A 25,348-nucleotide genomic window follows, 5' to 3' on the forward strand; every position below is an offset into this window, starting at 1 on the left:
TTTTGTGTCATCAACGTCCAGATAAACATAATCTAATAACATTCAATCAAAAAGTCAAGGTTCACTTGTGAGCAAACTATTTTTTTTTTTTATCTTTCATTTACTTGACTACTTTTTAACATGAAAATGTAATCTATGTCTATTTTTCTCTGTGATCTTCTCACTGGTTGGAAGTTACAGGGCTTATTTGGAAAAATATGATGCAATGTAGCCTACTGTACTGACAGCATTTTAACTGACGTCAGTCACTGACAATCACATACACTCACACACTGAGTCACACACTGTCCTGAATGAAGCAGACTAGCTGAGTTTTAATGTAACAATATTAATAAGTAATACCTAATATTTTTGTTTTTTTGTTTTACTTTAATTGTCGCTTATTTGACCATGCATTGTTATTGATATACAGAAACATTTTAAACTAAAGCTAAATTTCCATGGGCTTTAAAATGTCACGTCTTTTATTTTGAAATTTCTAGCGGAAGTCGTGTGTTAAGTCGCCGTGACTTGGTGGGTTGGTTAGCTAGTTGGTTGAATGAAGGTTCAGGGAGGGACGGACGGACGCTCGTAGACAACCTGGCACGGTAGCTCTTCAGCAGAGTAGCTGCTAGGCAATTTCAGCAGCGACGAACCGAGAGAGGGTGGCCTCCGAAATTAATCAAAAGGGCCGTCCAGCACCTGAACCATCAATCGGGTTTATGAGTAAAGGCGATCGATCAACCTGCGGTTAACCTTCGGTGAAAGGCGGGAGTGTAATTCAACGTCAGCGGTTTCTTTTGACTTATTATCGGTGACAACATGGCTGAATGTAACGTTAGCATCGACAAGAATAAACTACCTGGAGTGAAAGAGGGTAACGTCCATAACATATTTGCTGGCTAAATGTGAATTAAGCTAGCTGTTTAGCATGGTGACACTAGCGATGCTAATAAGTTGTATTATAACACAGGTGTTTCTTTTTGGTATTATGGTTGTGATTGTTGTTAGCACAGCTTGCTAGTTGATGCTAAGTCAGTAGTCTTAATCCTGGAGTCAGGTAGAACAACACTGATTAGACTTCAGTTACAGGCGTCGTGCCAGTCGTGTTTCCAGTCAGGGCTAGAAGGCGAAACACTATTTTAGCACGGAGGTTGGCATAATGTATTTTCACATTTCAGATAACGTTAATTGGTTTGGAGTTAGGTGAAATGGTTTGTGGACAAAGGGACATAAAATGTATTGGATACCTTTTTCAAGTAGATTTGTAACCTTAATAGTGTTAAATACATAATTTTAACATGTAAGTATCTGTCATATCCACCTTGGATATATAAGCAACCTGTTTTAATAATAATTCTTAATTTATTCCACCACCATTTGCACTTTTGCATTGCCCTATTGTATTACGGTTTACAATCCTTATAAAGCTCTTTGTTTACGTGTGTATCTGTAGGTATGTACTTATATCTGTACATAGTAGTCGTATGTCTGTTTACTTTGTTGAGCTTTGTTGTCCTTGTTTTAGCCGTATGTCTAGTTCTGTGTATGTACTTTGAGATACAACAAAAAACCGGAGTCAGAATACTATTGTTCACATTTAATTAAAGCTGAATCTGATTTAAACAATCTGGCCCGACACCAGTTTGTGGAAATACAGCGTAGGAACCAGGGGATTTGTAGCCTAATCCCATGGAGGTGTTTTCCTGTTGTAAGATATGTGGATTACATACAAGATGCATTGTCTGTTGTGATGATGAAAGCAGCATGGGCAGTGGCCTCTCTTTTTTTGATTTTCATATCCGCCATATCCGGTTACACTTTGCTTTTGGCTGTAAAGTCAGCTTAGAAACATTATCTTGAAAGACTTGGTCACCAGCAAGACAAAAACAACGCCAACCCCATCCCTCATAACTTTTATACACACTCAAAACTTCTTCTGCGGTTAACTGATGTGAAGGTGAAAAGCAGACGGAGAGTGTGGCTTTTACACTGAAGCAGATTTTGGATGGGATGCTGTGCTGCAGGGAAGGACCCGTCCTGTTAGTGTGAAGCAGCTGCTCAGCAGGATGCTTGTTATTCTGGTCAGAGAGAGAGAAGGATCGTGCATTCCCGCTGCTTGGCTAGTCTGCAGAGGGAAAGCTGAGAAAGCTGCTGGAAAAGTTTTAGTTTCATCCCTCATGTGTTAGGAAAATAGTAAAAAAAAAAAAAGTGAGCGGTCTACTTGTACTGCTATACTGTAACAGTTGATCACAGATGATCTGGGCTTGTAACCGGCCATTTCGCTCTGCACATGAAGCACTGAGACTTGAGTCTTTGTGCATCGTGGTGTCAGGCTGATTTTCTGTTTCCAGCGCAACACGTTAAAATGATGGTGTGAGAACTTAAAACCGTAGCAGATGTAGTCCTTCTGTCACTTGTTGCTTAGTGTCATGAAAACTAGACCCAGTTCAATACTGCATTTTTTTTCCAAAATGTTGACTTTCAAAAGATTTTTAAGGAACTGTCACACAAACCCAAATTGTCACTGTAGTTAAAAGAACTAGTGTTTTGCACTATACAAGCCAGAATAAATCTAAGGTTTCTTGGCTTAGAAGATTAAGCATATGGTTGAAAAAGGCCCGGTCCGTATTAATCAAATCCCATACTGATCGGAGGCAGTGGGGGGCTTTGTGGAGGTCTCGCGCTTCTCTTCGCAGCATCTGTTTGAATCCAACAATCCTCCCAGTCATCTCGCATCGTTTCAAATCAGGAAATCTGGACCACTCAACATGTTTTATTTGAATCCCAGGTGTTTTTGTGCTTGTCAATGCACAATAACACATAGTCATAGATTGTTGCTGCTTGTTAATTTTTTATGTGGATGAGGTCATCTTTGTGAGAGCAGATGATGGCCTGTGAGCCTGGCAGTGTGTGGTTACTGAGTGTGGCTATGCTCTGTAATGAAAGCTGAGAGGAAAAGAGCTGTAAATATGAGATTGTCAAAGAAATTTTATATATAAATGATGATGTACGATATGAATAAGTTTCATCGTATAACAAGAGTAGGTAAAAGAAATATCATGACTACGTTTAATCTTTAGTTTGGTCTTCACTGAAGACAACTGCTGGCAACAGCAGAGGGGTGCATGGCTGCTTGCAAGATGAAATCATGGCTTAATTTTGTTCTTCTATATTTGATGCAATGATGTTTACACACGTTTTGCAGCTGAATAAGAGTTTCTTACTGCAGCATTTTAAGATGTATGCTAAACAGAGGGTGGTTAAATCCATGTTGACTGAACCGTAGAAACGAACGCTTTAAAGTACATGAGTCCTATGCTATAGGGTCCACATCCATAGTTGGCGGAGGCTGTGAGAAAGGTCTTACAGTCCCCCTTAGCTTTTACTGTTTCCTACACAGGAATCTGTCAGCATTTGAAGACTGGTGGATCCCAAATATTCAAAGAAAGAAAAGTGGCCTCATTTCAGTACAGTTTAGATTGATATGTGGTGTGTTGGTATCAGGTCTGTATGAGGGAAAACTCCCCTTGTGCAACCGTTTGCACAATTGTTTCCACAATGAATGTTCAGTGTTTTGGCAGTATCTGGATTATTGAAACCATAAATGGAAAGTCTGCTCTAGTTAACATTTGTTGTGAAGATGTAAGATGAAAACGAGCAGTAAAGTATCTCACACTCGGTATACAGATAATTAAGATCATGATTTTAGCCATACATGTCCAGTTTGGCGAGCTTACAGCTGAGAAAACCGGCCAAATAAAATTATAATCTGCTGTCAAAAACTTTTAGTAAATGACTCGCTGGTAAATACAGTGGGGAGAACAAGTATTTGATACACTGCCAATTTTGCAGGTTTTCCCCACTTACAAAGCATGTAGAAATCTGTAGTATTTTTATTCAACTGTGAGTGACGGAATCTAAAACAAAAATCCAGAAAATCACATTGTATGATTTTTAAGTAATTAACTTGCATTTTATTGCATGACATAAGTATTTGATAAATCAGAAAAGCAGAGCTTAATATTTGGTACAGAAACCTTTGTTTGCAATTACAGAGATCATGAGTTTCCTGTTGTTCTTGACCTGGTTTGCACACACTGCAGCAGGGATTTTGGCCCACTCATCCATACAGACCTTCTCCAGATCCTTCGGTTTTGGGGCTGTCGCTGGGCAATATGGACTTTCAGCTCCCTCCAAAGATTTTCTATTGGGTTCAGGTCGGAGACTGGCTGGGCCACTCCAGGACCTTGAGATGTGCTTCGGAGACACTCCTTAGTTGCCCTGGCTGTGTTTTGGGGCGTTGTCATGCTGGAAGACCCAGCGACGACCCATCTTCAATGCGCTTACTGAGGGAAGGAGGTTGTTGGCCAAGATCTCACGATACATGGCCCCATCCATCCTCCCCTCAATACGGTGCAGTCATCCTGTCCCCCTTTGCAGAAAAGCATCCCCAAAGAATGAGGTTTCCACCTCCATACTTCACGCGGTTGGGATGGTGTTCTTGGGGTTGTACTCATCCTTCTTCTTCCTCCAAACGCGGGAGTGGAGTTAAGACCAAAAGCTCTATTTTTGTCTCATCAGACCACTTGACCTTCTCCCATTCCTCCTCTGGATCATCCAGATGGTCACTGGCAAACTTCAGACAGGCCTGGACATGCGCTGGCTTGAGCAGGGGGACCTTGCGTGCTCTGGAGGATTTTAATCCATGACGGCGTAGTGTGTTACTAATGGTTTTCTTTGAGACTGTGGTCCTAGCTCTCTTCAGGTCATTGACCAGGTCCTGACGTCTAGTTCTGGGCTGATCCCTCACCTTCCTCATGATCATTGATGCCCCACGAGGTGAGATCTTGCATGGAGCCCCAGACCGAGGGAGATTGACGGTCATCTTGAACTTCTTCCATATTCTAATAATTGCACCAACAGTTGTTGCCTTCTCACTAAGCTGCTTGCCTTTTGTCCTGTAGCCCATCCCAGCCTTGTGCTGGTCTACAAATTTATCCCTGATGTCCTTACACAGCTCACTGATCTTGGCCATTGTGGAGAGGTTGGAGTCTGTTTGAGTGTGTGGACAGGTGTCTTTTATACAGGCAACAAGTTCAAACAGGTGCAGTGAATACAGGTAATGAGCGGAGAACAAAAGGAGGGCTTCTTAAAGAAAAACTAACAGGTCTGTGAGAGACAGAATTCTTACTGGTTGGTAGGTGATCAAATACTTATGTCATGCAATAAAATGCAAATTAATTATTTAAAAATTATACAATCCGATTTTTCTGGATTTTTGTTTTAGATTCCGTCTCTCACAGTTGAAGTGTACCTATGATAAAAAATTACAGACCTCTACATGCTGTAAGTAGGAAAACCTGCAAAATCGGCAGTGTATCAAATACTTGTTCTCCCCACTGTAGGTTTGTTCAAAAGATTATTAGATCTTCTGCTGTCTGCAATATTTTAGGTTTGAGCTTTGATAAGATTCATTCACTGAAGACAACTGCTGGCAACAGCAGAGGGGTGCATGGCTGCTTGCAAGATGAAATCATGGCTTAATTTTGTTCTTCTATATTTGATGCAATGATGTTTACACACGTTTTGCAGCTGAATAAGAGTTTCTTACTGCAGCATTTTAAGATGTATGCTAAACAGAGGGTGGTTAAATCCATGTTGACTGAACCGTAGAAACGAACGCTTTAAAGTACATGAGTCCTATGCTATAGGGTCCACATCCATAGTTGGCGGAGGCTGTGAGAAAGGTCTTACAGTCCCCCTTAGCTTTTACTGTTTCCTACACAGGAATCTGTCAGCATTTGAAGACTGGTGGATCCCAAATATTCAAAGAAAGAAAAGTGGCCTCATTTCAGTACAGTTTAGATTGATATGTGGTGTGTTGGTATCAGGTCTGTATGAGGGAAAACTCCCCTTGTGCAACCGTTTGCACAATTGTTTCCACAATGAATGTTCAGTGTTTTGGCAGTATCTGGATTATTGAAACCATAAATGGAAAGTCTGCTCTAGTTAACATTTGTTGTGAAGATGTAAGATGAAAACGAGCAGTAAAGTATCTCACACTCGGTATACAGATAATTAAGATCATGATTTTAGCCATACATTTCCAGTTTGACGAGCTTAAAGCTGAGAATACCGGCCAAATAAAATTATAATCTGCTGTCAAAAACTTTTAGTAAATGACTCGCTGGTAAATACAGTGGGGAGAACAAGTATTTGATACACTGCCAATTTTGCAGGTTTTCCCCACTTACAAAGCATGTAGAAATCTGATTTTTCTGGATTTTTGTTTTAGATTCCGTCTCTCACAGTTGAAGTGTACCTTTGATAAAAAATGACAGACCTCTACATGCTTTGTAAGTAGGAAAACCTGCAAAATCGGAAGTGTATCAAATACTTGTTCTCCCCACTGTAGGTTTGTTCAAAGGATTATTAGATCTTCTGCTGTCTGCAATATTTTAGGTTTGAGCTTTGATAAGATTCATTCACTCATTCATTCTTTGTGGGTGATAAACGTATTGTAACTGTAAAATACATGAATATACATGTATCTATGTCTGTACTGATACACGCAGTGTTTTTCGTAGCGGTGAGTTTTACTCGTGTACTGTATTTGCCTGCTTGTCACATTTTGTCAGCCAGTTCAGGGACTCAAACCGGCAGCTTGTGAGTAATACGCCTACTTCTTGCTTCTTAATGCCTCTCGCACCTCTAAACAACTTTTAAGAAAAAGCAAAAAAAAAACTCCCGTCTTTATTTAGGCTTTACTGTCTGAGGGTGGATGATGGTTCCTCATTCACAGTTTCACTTCATGTTGTTGGAGACAGAAAATAACCAAACCACAGCTCACTTGCCAGCTGGCCAAACTTTTTATCAGATTAAGAAAAACAGTTTGGCCCAGTTTCTAATCTGTGAAACCTAGACATACGGTTTTTAAATGTCTCATATCATCATATTAAAATATTCAATAAATTATTAAACGGATCTTTTGATTTTGGTTCAATATCATCTAATAGTCATACGGCTCGCAAGGCAAATCCATACATCAGGTAAGCTCATCAAATAAAGAGCCACTGAACATTAAAAAAAAAAAAAAATCACAAATTAAATCTCTCCTAAATTACATTGACAGCAATTTCGTTTGGCTGCTTGTGTGTTCTGGTTAACCCATGAAACTTGGCCTTCTGTTTTGATTGGGAGTTAGATTTTAGATCATTTTTCTATGTAGGCAGATGGGCCGGATGTTAAGCACCTGAAACTGTGAATGTCTGAGATCTAACATCTCAACTGCTTGGCTTGTTTGACTTTTACTAGATAGATGAATGAGTTGAAACTAATTTTAAACTTTGTATTTCTCAGTATTCTTTTTCAATTTCAGTCTTTCTTATTTTATTTTTTTCCCCAGTGTGCCGGGACTTTGCTGTGCTGGAGGACCACTGCCTGGCCTACAACCTCCAGGAGCAAGAGTGTAAGAAACTACAAACTAGCCATGTTTTTTGATTTCTTCTTCCCAGCTCCCATGCTTTACCCTTAAGAGACAGTGAACTCTCTGTTTCAAACTGGGGACTCCTGCTTTGCTGCTTTTAACGGTACTGATCACTGATCTGTGATCAACTTCAGTTGGAGAAAAGCTTGCTGCTTTACTAAGATGAAAAAATGTGTGGAGTTCATACAGATACTGGGCGTCTGTTTAAAGACTGAAGTCATTTATTGTAATGTTTTCTGCATCAGACCCATTACGTCACTGTGGATGCAATTACAGAGATCAAGCTACCCTGCTGCATTCCTCCTGTAGGTCGCTTAATGCTTATTTTGCAAAAGAACAAACTATGAAAGATGTTTTTAGAGAGTACCAGTAGAAAAATGAATGCAGTCCACATCCTCTTTTGTCTTCTGGACATTTTTTCAAGTGTAACAAACTGCAGCGTCAGTGGCTGCTGCCTGCTTAAGCCTACATAAACCCTGCTGAGGCCACACAGTTAACTGTGTGAATGGTGCAGGATGCTACAACAATACTGTATCAGGGCTGGGCTGTGGCAGACTACAGTGGACTGGTGCATGTGATTTGTTTGGATCACATTTAATTTGTTTGTGCTACAGTTGTAGCACAGAGAAGCTGGACCTCAACTGAAGTTAGACAGCACAGTCAGCTTCGCAAGGGTTTTTATATGGAACGCACTGTGAAATACTATTGTCTCTAACTCTGTGTGGGTGTGGAAGTGAAGTGTTTGTCCTGCATGCCTCATTAGATTAGCTGGGGCTTTTATGTGAGCTCATATGTGTGTAATTAGCCGGCATCTTTTTTCACATGATTTGAAAAGGCACTTTGGAGACTCACTAAAGAGGGGTTGTTCCCTTGCTGCTGTTTTTTTTATTTATTTTTTTTTTTTTATGTGCACTATGAATGCTGAAATCTCGTGGTTACAACTCTTACACGTTCCATTCTCTTATTAAAAGCTTCTTCTGCTTTATTGTTTCAAGTTGAAATTGTCTTAGGCGCTGCTGTTCCCTCACTGTAGGTCATCTCCTGTTGAGTCAGGTTGAAAGGAGATTTTCTGACCCAGACATACAAGGCCTTCCTTTTCAGGAACAAATGAATATCTGCAGATGAACAATGGCCACCAACCTCCTCATATCCTTTACCTGCACTCATTCATAAAGAAATGACAGGAACCAACAGAAAGAAGCTTTTTACGTTGTGCAGGACATTGGGCAGTTACTGTTCAGATATCTTTGGTGAGCTTTTTATTTGAAGGGATGGATGCATTTAGAGTTTAGACAGTGGAAACATGAGCACTTTCACTTATCTGCACTGGACAGTAGTTTTGTTTTTTCTGTTTCCATAAATATGTCACCATAAAAGGGTAAATTTTGCATCAAGATCTGCAAGAAAGAAGGCCAGATGTCACCCAGCCATACCCTAAGTGTAGAGTAGGCTCTGTTTTAGCTGTGATTAATTCGGTTTTGGCTGGCCTGCCCTTGTGTTGCCATTAACCCGTTTAAAGCTTTAGTGATCCATGGCTTTTTGCTTCTTTTGTTGTCACACTAACTGATCTGTTTTGAGCTGGGAAAATCTTTGTTTCCTTTGACCCCAGAGGTCACTGAGGAGATTGCTGGTTGACATAGCCTGACACACATTTTTATTTTTTATTTATTTTTTTCTCCACACTTTTTTCCCTGGATCACATCAGCAGATGGCCATCCCAAAAGGGGCTTTTTAGCAAATTCACTTCAAGCTGTCACTTCAGTAGTTAAAGCTGGCTTTTATTTCCATTCAAAATGTTGAGCAAATCACGCATGGAAACCATTTCTTTATGACTGTGTCAGCACTTGGCATGCTTGTTTCTGGAATGTGTTTTCTTTATTTCCGTGTACAGCTCCCCACTGGTATGTCTGAGGTTCAGCTAGTCCAACATTTCTTACCCTGACTCCCCTTTTCTTGAATGATACGAGACCTTTTCAAGGTTGGGTTTGTTGAATGAACAGATGTCACAATGTCCGGGCATGTGTGTTGTGTTTTTTTTTTTTTGGTCTTGAAACGTGAATCAATTTTCCTGTTGAGAAATGTGGCAGTGGATAAATGATAGCCTTATCTTGAGTTGTGACATCAGTTTTGCCGCTCAAATCTATTTTTCTAAGGTGTCATCAACTTAAACAATTGATCAGCATCATCCAAACAAAATCGATGTCAACCCCTTGACTTTTTATCAAGTCGCCACAGCTGTGACTCAGTTTCCTCTTTCAATCCCACCAGTCAGAAAGCAGAAACTTTACGGAGCCTCTCACGGGTAAATTGCCAAACGCAATTTGGTCCTTTTCCCATGAAAGCTGGGAACAGATCGATAGCCAGGTGAAACAGAGCTGAGTGAGTAAGTGATGCTCTCCATGCTCACCAAGTCCTTGGAGTGCGTCAGCAAGCAGGATTTATCATCTGTTCTGGCCGACAACGTGCATCAATCAACCTTGGCACCTCAGCTGCGAACATTCATTTCTCAGTGAATAAGAGCATTTATTACCAGAGACTGAAGCATCTGTGTCCTCAATGTTTATCTTCTTCTCTTCAGAACATATAAACAACACTACTGCTCCTCAGAGAGGAAACCATAAAGAATGTGTGGATCTTTTAAATAAACGGTTAAACTTTACTTGAAGGTATCTACATAAGAGTTACATGACACTGTCATGAATGTGTCATAAACATTATAAGCAAGTAATAAACGTTTATAACATAGTGCTTCTTTTAGTAAGTGTCATTCGGTTTTTATCATGAGAAGTTAGGGTTAGGGTTCATGTGTCATGACAGTGTCATGTGTTCATGCTCTGCTGCTCATCATTCATCTACCTTTTATTCCTCATCATTAGTGCGGTCCAGCAATCGGCTGACCTAATCCTGCTTTGTGTGTACACAAGTTTTAAGAGCAGGTTTTATGTGTTTGTGTCTAACAGTTGAGAGCCACTTGGCATCTAACGTCAACAAGAGCCGTCTGGTGCAGAAGGATCTGCAGGTGGCCAAGAAGCTGCAGGAGGAGGAGGATCAGAGGGCCAAGGGCCAGGCCCAGAAACAGCATGTTGACATGTGGGTTGCACGCACACTCACTCACTCACTCACTCACTCACTCATTCCATTTGATTACATCTATATCAAAACATAATCCCAATATAAGAAATTGACAATACAACCATACACACAGAAGTAGGTGGATGTAGATAAGGCAACCTATTTGATTATTACCTTGTAAATTAAATTAATGAATTAGTAATGTTACTGACTCTGTTAGTTAATGCATTTACTTGAAAGCTGTTATCTGGTTATAATTCTACACAGTATAATCATATAGCTATAGCTATCCTTTTAATAGCAGAAATACAAAACTGTATTGGTTTAATTTCAAATTATACTTTGCAATAATAGCTGGCCGTTTTGAAATAGCCTACTACAGACAAATGCAGTAGGTACTGCATACTGCGGTCATCAGTAGTAGGAAACTGTTAAATCATTTTATTCTGCAGAATGCTAGGCCAGGCTGAGCCTTTGAACACGCTCTTAAAAGCACCGGACAAAAAAAAGAACTCACACCACTATTGAAAATATTGAAATGAAAAATAAAACCTTTTTGAGCTTTTAATTTTTGTTTTGTTTACTTTATAATATGCTGCATGGTTAGCTCCCCCACCCCTTCAACTTTTCTAACAGCTCATGGTGAGCAAAGACAAACAAGATATTCAACGAGGGGAGACTGTTATGTAAAGCATTGCTCGACAACATTTGCTCAAACTTTTTCAGTTATATGAACAAAACCGGTTTAGTCAGTTTAAAACTTATGTTGAAAAAAAGTCACGTTATCATTAAGGTCTGATACTACCTCTCCAATAAATAAATAAATGAAAATAATATGCTTTGGTGTGTCCCCTTAAGTCTAAAATAATATATGCCAAAGCATGTTACCACTTAATTTCTTAAATGTTTATGTGAAATAAGCAAATACAACAAACAATAATTATGAACTGAAATATTAAATCTAATGTATATACATGTTATAAGTTATTTACAAGTCTGTCAAAGAGAGACGGGTATCTCTCAGTCCTGTCAGGCACTGCTCTCGTGTGTGTGTGAGTGTGAGTGAGAGTGAGTGACAGTCGGCCAGCGAGCTTGTTAAAGTTACGCCCACAATCTCTTATGGAGCTTTATATCTCCGAAAAGGCAGAGAGCCACAGGTTCCAGTTACTCTTATAATGGATATTTGTGTTATTTCACCAAACGATCGGGGAAATAAACTCCTCTTGTCCGAGAGTTTCTTGAGAGCGCTCCAGCTGACAGCGGGGTCTGTGAAGGTGGACAGCGGCCAGCCATCAATTTTCATAAAACTGCCCATATTAGAGCTCTACACAGTTGATTTCTCACATAAAAAGAGTCTTGGAAGTGAATTTAGTGATGAAATAGTAGAGGAAAATGTGAAGAGTTTCCAGTTGTTGGCCACAACGGCAAGATGGGGTTGTTGTGATTGTTGCGGCGCTTTGCATTGTGGGATACAGTAGGCGAGATAGACTGGTCCGAGGCATACTGGAGATTTTCTCTGAATCCGTACGAAATCCGTGTATTTTTGACATACTGCAGATTTAGCTTTTGTTTGCACACTACATGCTACATTTTGGCCAAATCAGTAGGCACTGCTAGTACAGTATTTGTTGCTTTGTTGATCGCATCTGTTTTAGATTACTGCAATCTGGTGTAATTATTTCAAACCCTGTACTTAGACAGATTTATGTTCCACCAGCGAGGTGATCCATTACTCCTGCATAGACAACTCCAAAATGATTTATTGCTTAGTGTAGGTTTGGCGCTTTTATTTTCATAAAATAAATTTTTATTTTTATGCTCTTTCGTTTTGTTTGTGCAAGAGTGCAAAGATGCGAAAGTTTTGCAGGTCAAAAAATACCAATTTTTCTGATTACTGAAGAGGATTGCTGAGTCATACGTTCAGTATAATTAAGATGTAATTGCCTTTACATTTCTACACTCACACTGTTATAAAGAGCAACTGTGGAGAAGATTTGTGCTGCTAAAGTCTTTGCTACACAAGCAGCTTTTGGTTTTGTTCTCTGTGTGGTATCTCATATCCCTGAAATATAATTATATTTTCTAAGGGGTTTGGGTCCGCTCCAGCTGCAAGTCCAAAGTTATGCAGCTTCCACACAAAGTTGACTCTCAGCTCCTACATAGGGGAGTGTTGCCTGTGCTACGGTCCAGACCAGGAGCTGCAACAAAGTCCACTTGGTGTAAAAGTGCCCCTCTGTGCTCTGCAATTTTAATTGAAATAAAATTGATGACTCACAGCTCAGTGAGATTTCACAAACCCATACAGACATATATTAGTGCGCACCCCCGGGGAGAGGCCAGATGCTACACCATCGATGCAGGCAGGCCAATGCTTGTCGTGCTGGTAGCTCACACTGCCATCCACCCCGCACTTGCCAGTGCCACTTCATATACAGCCACTCTTGTGTGACTAAACAGACACACACTCTGGTTTGACTAAACACACAGACACACACACACACATAGGGGAATGCAGCATCACTTGTTTCTTCATACGTACCGATAAAGGGATATTAAGGTGCTACATTCTGTTTTTTAAGTTTGCTGTCTAAAGTCCCCCTTCTGCTCGGGTCAAATACAGGAGCAGCGCAATGTAGTTAAGCTGTTACTGTTGCTCTTTAAGTAAAGCATTACACCCGTGTATGTCTACACGTACAAACAAAAAAAATATCTTTGCATACCAGACCTCCAGGCAGATGGTGGTGTTTTAAAAATTGTGTTTAAAGATGCGAGTTAGCCAAAGTGAGCTGTTGAGATCAACATCGCAACAGGCAAGAATACAAATGCCTGAAGCACACATGCTACCTTTTACAACATGTTGGATAACTTCACTGCTGATCATGTAGTGAGTTCATTGCTCTGTGTTTTTCTGGTGTAACTTGATCAGTTAAACTTTTGTGCTTTTTGTTGGCGGGTGCATTTATTCATATATATTACATAGTGACTTTATGTTTTCATCATTGATAATTGTGAGGTGTGGCAGTGATGGGGTGTTTTTAATTTTCCATTAAAGTTTCTGTCTGCTATATTCAACCTCATGGCAAGTCAGTGGAACATGCATCTACTCTCGGAGAGTGAGATAAAAATCTTAATGTTCAGTAGAATGCCAACAGAAGCATCAGCAGAGAGTGCTCAAAAAGGGAGACATTGAAGTATTAAACAAATGTGTATGAGAGATTACTGTACATAATATGCTTGTATTACAAGTATAAACACTGGTTCCTGGTAAGAGTTTAAATATTAGATTTAAACTTGCTAAAATGTTGGCCATCATCATCTTAATTGTACAATTACAAACATTTTAGATTAACAGTTGTGCCTGTTTTTAATGTGTTCCAAACCCCTCCCCATATACACATGAACCTTTGGGAACCTCAGTGAGCGTCAAGACAATGAGATCGCATATGAGATTCAGGAACAACTGGTCCGACAGGCAGAACTACAGCGACGTCAGGAAGAGAAGGATGCGGTAAGAAACATGCAAACACACATACAGACATTTCTGCCCACTCAAGCACAATGTTGATCACCCATCAATGACTTGACTTTTACTATTGATGTACTGTACTGGGTGGGTCATTCCACTTAAACAAATACCTTGTTTGTGCCTCTCCATTGTGATAATTGAATGACAGTTATAGTGACCTGACCTGAATTTTTTTCTCAAGGTGTTAATCACAATGTTTATGCCCTACATAAAGTCCAGAGATTTAAGGTTTATGTGTCTGTGTTTTCCCCCCACAATGAGATTAGACAAAGGGCTGTATGGAGGAAATATTTATTCATAATTCAAATTGAAAGTCCAAAGAGAAAACAAAGCGAGATCAAATTAAAAATATTATTATATTTTTTTAATTTTCCATTTGGCTTTGGCTTTTGAATTTAATATTTGGCTTTTGAATTTCAATTTAACATTGGCTTTTCGTTTGGACTTGACACATGTCAATGTAAATGAGGAGGCGTGGCCCAAAGGCTGGTGGGAGGGTCTGAAACGAAAGGGGTGCAGAGGCACCTTATGAGCAGCAGGGGGAGCAGACCGCTGAGGAGCATCTGTCTGCAGCTTCAGGCTGGCTGGCCTCTTGTTTCACATGATAGAAAATGATGATGTAGGCTAAACACAAACAACATTTCATGCAACAACAGCGAAGTTTTTATGTAGTTACTATAATTGGGCCCGTGTTAGTGAGGACTAGATTAGGACTGTATTTAAAGCTGATTCTGGTTCCCAACTTCACCCCAGGTAGGTCTGTTTAAAACACAACTCGGACAACTTCTCTCTTTTGATGTTATATTTAATTAAGCAACAGTAGAAACATGGGTGTGGGTAGCTCTGCTTACGTGTGTTTGTGTGGTCAGATCTCGAGGACACACACACACACACACACACACCTTGTAATCAATTGGTTTAGAGGAATTGGCCAGAGGGGCGCCTCTCTGCCTGGATTGGTTGAGGCAGGCGGCAGGAAAGAGAGGTAGTGGGCGATAAGAGGGACATACACCAGCATTCCTCTTGGGTGCTTACGTCGTCAGACTGAAGCTTCTGACGACATCAGAGAAAATGTGCAGTTGGCCATCAACGTTATATTCATATTCAAACTCTACACAGTTAATTTATCGCATAAAAAAGTCTCAATAGTGAATTTAGTGGTGGAATAGCAGATGGAAATTATAAAAAGTTTCCAGCTGTTTTCTGCTGCTACTACGGCAAACTCCTGATCTAGATTATAGAATCGATTGCTTTTTTACAATTTTCATCTGCTATTTCACCACTAAATTCAACATTGAGACCTTTTTAATGCGATAAATTAACTCTGTAGAGTTTGAATATGGGCAGTTTTACAAACGTTGATGGCAAACTGCACATTTTCTCCGATGTTGTCAGAAGCTTCAGTCTGACGGGACAGCCAGCTGGTGGCGGCCGGGATCGCCTCCCTGCTGGCCGGCCATTGATGCTTACAGACACCGCTGTTAGCTGGAAGTCTGACAAAGTAGCCTACACGGGCTGTACAAAAGGCCGTCAATCAGGAGTGATTGTTGTCAGTAGGCTACATGTTGGAGAATAGCGTGGATACGCACCTCACACCGCGCGCACCACCCGGAGAAAAAAGTGAGAGAAATAAAAAGGAGAGGTCGCAGTTCGGACGATGACTATCCGTGTGTGTGTGTGTGTGTGTGTGTGTGTGTGTGTGTGTGTGTGTGTGTGTGTGTGTGTGTGTGTGTGTGTGTGTGTGTGTGTGTGTGTGTGTGTGTGTGTGTGTGTGTGTGTGTGTGTGTGTCCTCGAGATCTGACCACACACAAACACACGTAAGCAGAGCTACCCACGCCCATGTTTCTACTGTTGCTTAATTAAATATAACATCAAAAGAGAGAAGTTGTCCGAGTTGTGTTTTAAACAGACACACCTGGGGTGAAGTTGGGAACCAGAATCAGCTTTAAATACAGTCCTAATCTAGTCCTCACTAACACGGGCCCAATTATAGTAACTACATGAAAACTTCACTGTTGTTGCATGAAATGTTGTTTTGTGTTTAGCCTACATCATCATTTTCTATCATGTGAAATAAGAGGCCAAGCCAGCCTGGTTGTGAAGCTGCAGACAGATGCTCCTCAGCAGTCTGCTCCCCCTGCTGCTCATAAGGTGCCTCTGCACCCCTTTCGTTTCAGATCCTCCCACCAGCCTTTGGGCCACGCCGCCTCATTTACATTGACATGTGTCAAGTCCAAACGAAAAGGCAATGTTAAATGGAAATTCAAAAGCCAAATATAAAATCCAAATGAAAATCCAATGTTAAATTGAAATTCAAAAGCCAAATGGAAAATAAAAAAAATAAAAAAATAAATATATATATTTTATATTTTTATATATGGAGGAAATATTTATTCATAATTCAAATTGAAAGTCCGAAGAGAAAACAAAGCGAGATCCAAATATTATATATATATATATATATATATATATCTCTATCTTCTTTCTTTTTTCTTTCTTTCTTTTTTTCTTTTATAATTTTGATCTCGCTTTGTTTTCTCTTTGGACTTTCAATTTGAATTATGAATAAATATTTCCTCCATAGGGCTGTGGTTCAGTAGTGATCCATCAATCATGAACTGCCGCTGTTTTATATTTATTATACACTTATTGTCTTAAAGGGTGGCCTCCAACTTTAGTAAAATTGTCTGTAAATCTTGCAAAATATCTCAGATGCTATTGATTATTTCTTGCCTCTAAGTTGAAGGAGAGCTGGGTCTCATTGCTCTTGTTCTGGAAAACATCAGGGAATGATCCACTGTAATCTGATATGTTTGAAGCTACAATCACTGTCAAAAGATTAAAACTAAAACCCAAAACAAAGTGACATATTTGTTACAGATCGTCCCAAACAGGGACTTTTTCATATTCATGTGAGACAACATGCTTACAGTGGCCTTGTTTGTTTGTAGGCTATAGCTCGTAAGCTGCAGGAGAAGGAGATGAAAGAGGAAAGGAGGAGACAGAAGCAGCTGGAAGCAAACTTTGAGGAGGAGTACTTTGAGGATCACGGAGGTAGGGCGAGCACCACTGGCTCATGTGAATGTGTGGCTGTTCCTGCGTCTGTGTGTGCATATCTGTCTGTGAGGACATGAGAGAAGATATACCTCCTCTGTTTCAGCTCAGGATGTGTGAGGCTGTGCTTTTGATGCTGCACAGCGCTGGAGATTGTGGAGACTGACTCGAGGCAAAGATTTTGGAATGCATTTATAAGCACATAATTAACCTTGAAGGGAGGCTTGCATGTTCCTACAGGGAAATAATTTGTCATTTTGCTCACATTCAAGAGCAAACACAGCTGTAAATTGGTTTAACAGTGCTCCAGTTTCAGGATACAGCTTACATGTGCTTCGATAGCAGAGTTTTACCTCATATATTAAATGAATATCCAGTTAGTGGGTAATGAATGCATTAAAAAAAGGATTTAGATTTACGAACTAATGTCACACACCCACAAATGTGTTTTTGTTCTGCTTCTTTTGTAACATATTGGTGAGTGTTTTAGTGTCACATATTGGAATCTATTTCAAGTCTTTTCATGCACAAATCACCCGACTGCATGATTCATCCCACTGGAGGTCTGTTCATTTTCTACTGAACGAGAAACAGTGGATCATTTTAATCTTCCTTTTTGACTTCTTTGTAAATTGTTGCCCTGTGTCGAGTAATTCACCTCAAGTTTAGGTGTTAAATACAGTTCTTTATAGTGAAAAGTAAAGCACTATCGGTTTGTCAGCATTAGAAATGTTGCTGACATGTAGCAACTATCTGACAGTAGTGTGGCTAGGTCTGAATTCAGTTACAGTTCTTGAGCCAGGATGTTCTTGAGGAAAATAATTTTTAGTCACCTTAATAATAATACCAAAAAAGGTTTCTATTTTCTCTGCTTTTGTTTTTTTTGTTTTTTTGCCATCATCTTTCCATTCTCTGCAATGCAAATATATTTCAGAGAAACAATATTATTTACATTCGCATCCAGGGCACTGTTGTGTTGGTTATTATTGTCTGCAAGAAGTGCGTGCATGCGTGTGTGTGCGTGCAGTAGAACAAATATTCAGTTCCTTTGTTTACACTGCATCTCAATGCTGTGAGGGCCTGACATCACAGTGAGTAAACAGACACATGTTATGCAGGTTAGGAGATAGTCACTGTGTTAAGGGTTTTCATTTTGAGACTCAATCTGAGCAATTTCAAGTTTTATTTTAAATCTCCATACCACTAGTTTTTGTATCCTCCTTGTGTACACACACACACACACACACACACACACACACACACACACACACACACACACTTCACAAATCATGTTTCACTGAAGATGTCATGCTTTTGAGGATGAGGATTACAGTTGCACACGAACCAGCATGTGGTCAGAACCCTTCTCTGCTTGACAGATACATAAATAGGAAAAAATTGTGAGGAAGAGAGACAGTGTATTTTAAAAGTAAGGCTGGATAGAAAGACCAAACACTTAAACTAGCCTAGTCGCTCTGAGCATGTACTAGTCAGGATGTCTTTGTACCTGCCTCCTTGTACCCTGACGATTACATGTCAACCAGCTGGTTATATAACTTGAATTCCATTGAGCTGACTAAGTACTGGCTTCTGCTGTGTGCTTCCTCAATTTGCTTTTCCACTCATTTGTTTTAATTCCAAGTTTTGTCAGGCTCCCAGCGCAATGGTTTTCTTAGTAGATGTAAGTGTTCTCAGTCTCTGGACATTTTGGATGCAGCTAATTCCTACACTCTTTACTGTACATCTATAGCATGTACTTTTTATTTTCATCATCACTGTCCTCATCACTGTTTTTTTTTTCATCATCACTGTTTTTTTTTTCCAACATTTCCATGTTGTCATCAACCATCATCATTCTCTCCACAACGCCCTCCTCCCACCCTCGCTCCTTCTTCTCTGCCCTGTTCAGCTGCAAGAATACCCCTTGACTTGGACAAACACACCCGTCACCAAACCAATTCCCCAAGCCCCCGTGATGCACATGCTCCAGTGATCTCACATCGTGATTACTCCCCAGATTATAGCTCACTGGAGCCCAAAAGGAGCAGGTACCCAAGGCAGGACCCAGCAGCACCCCACAGCCACTTCAGATACCCTGAGCACTGCTTAGAGACAGAAGGGGGGCGAAGCAGGCATGCAGATCCATACCCAGAGCACCTGCTGGCTTCTAGAGGCAGGCATGGGGACAGGTACCCAGATTATGAGCCCACAGAGACTGGAAGAGCCAGGGGCCCAGGGTGGGGGGACACAGAGAGAGTGTTGAGAAGCAAAGAGAGACCAGCCAGACCACCTCTACCACAGAGCCTCATAGAGAGAGACAAGACCTGGGACAGAAAAAGGGACAGGCAGCATGACCTAGACAGGGGCAGAGACCTGGAATTGGAGAGGCATATGGGAAAAGAGCAGAGGAGAGACAGGGAGCAGGACCTCAGAGGGGCGAGAGCAGGAGGAAAAGACAGGGAAAGATCCAGAGAAAGAGGATTGAGTGGGGACAGACAGAGAGAGAGAGACAGGCAGATACAGAAAGACAAAGATAGACAACGAGTAAGAACCAGGACCATGGAGAGGGGACTTGAAGAGGAGCCAGGGCGGAGCAGGGACTGGCCGAGGGAGGGCATGGCTTCTTGGGAGGAGCAAGGGGATGATGGTGAGAGGGAGCGGAGGGCCGGGGGCCGGCAGCGTGTCCAGTCCGGCCCCGAAGAGGTGTTTGATGATCCGGAAGAGCAGGGCGGGGTTCCTGGCAGGGAACGCAGTCATTCTCACATCAACGGAGAGACAGGTACCACCCTGAGCCACCCTCTGGGCTCTGCGGGGGTGTTTGTGTGGTGTGCTGGAGTTGCTTTTTTTGCTTTGGCAATCTCAGGTGGTGGGTTGTTCTAACATTGCGATCACTAATGAAGACACTCATTTCCTCTCGGTTTTCATGAGGATGACGACATGTCCACAGTAGTTTCTGATGACTGTGACTGTGATTCAGATTTTGATGGTTTGAAATAATTGGATTTGTTGCTGTGCTCTGGGGTTCGCTCATTCTTGTATTGTCTGCTGGGTTGTTGCATTAAGCAAGGAAAAGATTACACTGAAATGTGTGCTGTGAATAGCCTCATGGATTTGGATAAGCTAAACTTTGGCATTCACAAAGGGTTTCAGGGCTGGTGAGCTGGTTGTTATCTTATCCTGAAGCTGTAAAAATAAAAACAGTAATAAACACCAGTAGAGATGCACTGCAGCCCTTTAGGTGCCTCATGGCTTTAATCCAACTTCAATTGTATCTATTGTGGTGTTGAAACGATAACTGGATCAGACAATTACTTTGATAATTTTAATTTATTTTGTCATTTATCAAGAAAATGGCAACCAAAAAAAATTACGCAAAACAAGAAATTTGAAGACATAGCCCTGGGCTCAGAGAAATTGTGATCGTCATTTTTTTTCACAATTTTCTGATGTCTTCAAGACTAAACAAGTAAAAATAAAAAAAACTCATTATTCGATAATGAAAAAGTGAGTTGCAGGCCATATCTATTATTAATATAATGTGCCGACATCCACAGGTCGTATTGTGCACCGAGGGAGTGGAGCAGTAGTAGTAGCAGAAACGGAGTATGGCGTGAGCGAGGCCACCAAGGGGTTGGCAAAGCTCGATATCCGTGAGCAGGAGCTCAAGGACATGGAGGTGGCCAGGAAACTGCAAGAGGAGGAAGTCAAGGTGAAGAAGGAAACCAGACAAGTATTAGATTAAGTTTATTTTTGCAAATAAAAGCTGAACAGAGAGAGAGATTGAAATCAAATCCAACAACCTGAAAAACATAGAAACTGGATATGTTGAAGATATTTTTTTTATACACCAGGTTTTTACATTTAACAACTCGTCCTCCATTAAGCTGCTATGTTCTGCTGAAAGATTTCAAAATTCCAAACTGTGCAGACATTAATACGGTCATAAGCCCAGGACCAACCTCAAAACACTTAAACTTGGTATTACTGAAGAGAGCAACACTCATTTTCTGGATTAGCCTTGAAGGTGAAGTCTGGTCAGATATTGGCCTCAATCTCAGTCCTTTCCTATGTTCTATAACCTTGGAACAATGTGTTCCACTCTGGGGAAATGTGACATTTTTTTTATTTTTCTCTGGTTTCAGGCCAGCAAGATGCATGTGCGTGCAGCCCAAGTGGCGCAGGATGAGGTGAGTGGGAATGAAGTCTGGAAACTTTTCATATCCTTAAATTTCCTGAGCTGACCCAATTAAATCAGCTTTATTGTCATATAACCCTATAATGTCTAGTGACATAGTTATTTTATGCGCTTTTAATTACATGTATGGCTGTTTCCTCATATATACAATTGATAATGCAATTATGTACTGACATCACAATCGTGTCGCCCCCACGCATCAAATCACGCAAGATTTTCTGTGGTTGTTAATTATCCAGTTGATGTGGATGTGTCTGATGTCTCGCTCTGGCAGGAAATCGCCCGACTGCTGATGGAACAAGAGAAGAAGGAGTACAGGAAGAATCGAGAGCGGGAGAAGGAGAGAGAGCGGGAGAAGGAGAAGGGAGAGAGGTTGGCCATGGACAGGATGGCAATGGAAAGAAGGCGGCTAGAGGGAGACCACAGGGTAATTTGCCCTAAACATACTCATTTTAGAACGTGTGCTTTGGGGTGAAATATTTTTTGCAACCCATGACTTTATTCTATGTAAAAGTGTTTCCACTGTGGTACTGGAACCATAATATTTAAGAAACCGTCAATTTTGTTGGTTTCCAGCCAAACTTGGAGGAAGTAGTCCGGCCCAGAACACGAGATGAGTATGAGAGGCAGAGGAACCATAACAAGCCTGCCAGGTACAAGACTCATTACTTCTTACTTCAGTCAAGAAGTAGAAACTCAAATATTTCATTAATTTTCTGTCTCTGTTTTTCTCTCTCTCTGTCTGTCTCAGGCCTCCTCAGCCTCATGCACACGACTATGAGAATGTGAACTCTGGCTATGGCTACTCGGACCACCCAGCTCCCCCTCGCCCTCCCACCAGACCTGAGGCTGCTTACAAAGGTATGATGTCCATTCTGTGACAGAATGGCTGTATTTACTTAATCCTAACATAAAGTGCTTTCTAACTAAATAAGGATGGACCCTGTATTTAAGGACCACACTTGTTTGTTTTTTCATTATTCAGTGTGCCAATGTGCTGCAATAGCAGCAATCGGCACTTATTAGTGTCTTATTAGTGATGAGAGAGAGAGAGAGAGAGAGAGAGAGAGAGAGAGAGAGAGAGAGAGAGAGAGAGAGAGAGAGAGAGAGAGAGAGAGAGAGAGAGAGAGAGAGAGAGAGAGAGAGAGAGAGAGAGAGAGAGAGAGAGAGAGAGAGAGAATCAGAAATGTTGCTGCTCATAGTCTGTGCTTTAACCTCTAGGGCACCCTGGTAATTGATGTATTATTGAAGCTTAAACAGTCCTTGTTTTATATAAGTAGAAGAGTTATGTGAAGAAACCCAACAGCAGAAATATGTTCCTGATCTCAAAGAAGACAAACTGATGTCTGAAAAGTGAAAAAAAGAAACACTACAACTGCTATACAACTTAGCTTGCAGTGTGACGTATGAAGCTGCTGATAAATCTCTCCGTCTCTTCCATCTTTTCCAGGTGCCTATTACAAGCGGTGACTCAGGCTCTCTACCATGTCCAGACATGCTGTCAGTCCTCCTTTTTTTTCTTCTTTTTATTTATCTTTTAGTTTTCAATCATTTGCACTCTGTTGACCAGAAGCCTTGGGACAATCTAATGAGTTGGCAGTGGAATTTCTTTTTTATACCCTCCAAAGTTTAAAGAAGTGGGTCTGTGAGTGCTGGAACCACACTCATCTTTTCTTCTTTTTTTTTATTTTACTTTTTTAAATTGTGATTTAATATTATTTCTTTCAACTCAACATCAAGACAAGCCAAAATAGCAGCCTTGTAATATAAACATAAACTCCCCTTGATTCTTAGCTGTTGAAATAGAGGAACCGGCTCCTCACCTTCTGTGGTCATCATGTGCCGATGTTCGTCCCATCTGTGGACCATGCCATCACAAGGGCTCAAGGCCTCTGCTGGATATAACCATGCAATCTCAAAATTCCTCATGACTCTTCATAGGATGGGCCTGTCTGGTCCAACATGGCTGCTACAGTGTCTTTGATACCAACATGGCAGCTGCTTTTTACACCCATGCTGCATTTCTGTTCTCTTGTCATGCTGTGCAACGAGGCTACACAGGTCCTATCCATGTGCCACACAGCGTACGCCTCTGGGGGGGGATACTGTTTTATTGCTGTATTCAAACAACAAAAGAATAAGCCTTTATCAAGATGCTGGTACTTTTGGCTTTGACATGTTTTACCACCTTGTTCCAGTGCAGAGGAGGTGGAGCTTTGTGATGATCCATGGACATTTAATTGGCTGTAGACTGTCATCTTCTGCTTGTGAGGGGCACTTTTTAACCCCATCACCCTTTAAAAGTGTAGATGGATGATGATATGTGTATGACTCACTGTTTCTATGTGCATGCTTACTGAAAGTGTACAACTGTGTACATGCATTTCAGCTCTATATCAATTTATATGGCTCCCTCTTTATTCTCAGAAAGGGCTAAAGCCACAAAAAGCCAATAATCTGTCTTTGTGAATTAACAGTATATGTTGGCTCATATACTGCTGTACAATATCACTTTTCTGCCACCATTTCATATCAGCTAATCATTTACAAACCAAAACTGGCCCATAAAAGAACCAGTACCAAAATGAAATGCATGTACATTGCTTGTCCGTGTCAAAACCTGAATTTGTGCGTGCTTACGGCACAAATGTGCAATTGAATATTTGCTTGTTTTATTTAAATGTAAATATCCATTTTCTTCTTCTTTTACTTGTGCTACCAAATTCTGTTTCCCATTGTGGAAAATACAAGATCCTGTCTTCAGTCCCTTTTATCTGGTGTCCCACTAGTTATGTTTGTTCAGAAAGGGAACCTTATATTTTATTTTTATACAATATTTTGTTAGTCTTTCCTCAAGATTGTTCCCTTTATTTTCATTGCCCCAAGCTTCCAATCCTCTTCTTTGTCTCAAGCTCAAAGGCAGACATCACTTACTGCCTACAGAAAAGAAAAAAACATTCCCACAATAAAACTGCATCTGCATAGAGGGAACTCAATCCCAAGATCAGCTAAAATATATATTACTGCTCAAAGGGACCTATTTTAGAGCGTAGTACTCCAGGATCCATTATTTTCTGTTCATATTGAATAATAAGGATAAGGAAAATGAAGAGCACGTTCAAGCTTTTGAGTTTACTGAAATGTTTGTGACGGCCACAAGCTGTTCAAAAGTCTTTGAACATTTAGTGCTGCTTCAAGGTTCTCGCGTTGTAATAAATGTTGCTGAAATTATAAATCAGCTTCCAAAATGATTCCCTCCCTGTTCAGAGAAAGTGTGAGATGTTTGTATTGCCAATGACAAACATGCAAGTGTTATTAAATTATGTGCTAATTGCTGTTGACAGAATGAGATTTGTGCCATACGTTTGTCATTTTTTCAGGGACTTGAAAATGGGAAAAACTTAAAGTTGTTGTGGTTGTAGCAGTTACCACACCCGCCAAGGTGGGACTCCTTATTTATTCTTTGGCGAGAGCACCGCCGTGTGGACATGTTGACAATGGCAAAACGATGTACAAAATTGATCTGATCAGGATGTACATTTGTGGATGTTGTGCATCAGACATGGAATCGAATGCTGTCCACAGCTAACATTGAGTGCTACATTTTTTTCTTTAATCCAGGGCTTGTATGCAATCTACCAATCATGAATCGGCACATATGTTGGCACTTGCTGTAACAGAACTTTTTTTATTTTAAGTAAAACCAATTAACAAGTTGCTTTTACTCATAGCATCTCAAAAATATAATAAACTATCAGCATTTCCACTGTTTATGAATACGACTCATTCATTAAGTCCCAGTTAGGACACTGAAACACATGACGCTGTTCAGCGAGTTCAACCAGTAAAACAAAGGATCAGGCCTCAAATAACCTTCAAGAAATACCTTAAGTCTTCTTTAAGGTATTTATATACCACACTTTCCAGAATGTCACCAAACCATAAAGATGACACATTGTCTACCTGTAGTGCAGGTTTTAAGCTTTTCCAAGAAAGACTAACTGCCCACAGCAGCCAAGAGGACATTGGGTT

At 40.6% G+C, this 25,348-nt stretch overlaps 1 protein-coding gene across 2 annotated transcripts; it reads left to right on the top strand.

Annotated features, from left to right (window-relative positions):
- The first annotated feature begins 524 nt into the window (after positions 1-524).
- On the top strand, positions 525-25,087 carry ccdc50a (coiled-coil domain containing 50a). 2 transcript variants are annotated; one of them, XM_039811188.1, is made up of 12 exons: positions 525-856; positions 7,388-7,450; positions 10,429-10,558; positions 13,958-14,048; positions 17,019-17,121; positions 19,031-19,900; positions 20,676-20,851; positions 21,264-21,308; positions 21,591-21,743; positions 21,893-21,969; positions 22,068-22,177; positions 22,767-25,087. In XM_039811188.1, exons 1-12 carry the CDS (start codon positions 802-804, stop codon positions 22,784-22,786), a joined length of 1,893 nt encoding a protein of 630 aa, XP_039667122.1. In that variant the 5' UTR covers positions 525-801; the 3' UTR covers positions 22,787-25,087. The 2 variants fall into 2 exon arrangements, with proteins under 2 accessions (XP_039667122.1, XP_039667123.1); XM_039811189.1 differs by having other exon boundaries at positions 20,676-20,830.
- The last annotated feature ends 261 nt before the right edge of the window (positions 25,088-25,348 follow it).

Source organism: Perca fluviatilis, chromosome 9 (assembly GCF_010015445.1).
Source record: "Perca fluviatilis chromosome 9, GENO_Pfluv_1.0, whole genome shotgun sequence".
Classification (NCBI taxonomy): domain Eukaryota; kingdom Metazoa; phylum Chordata; class Actinopteri; order Perciformes; family Percidae; genus Perca; species Perca fluviatilis.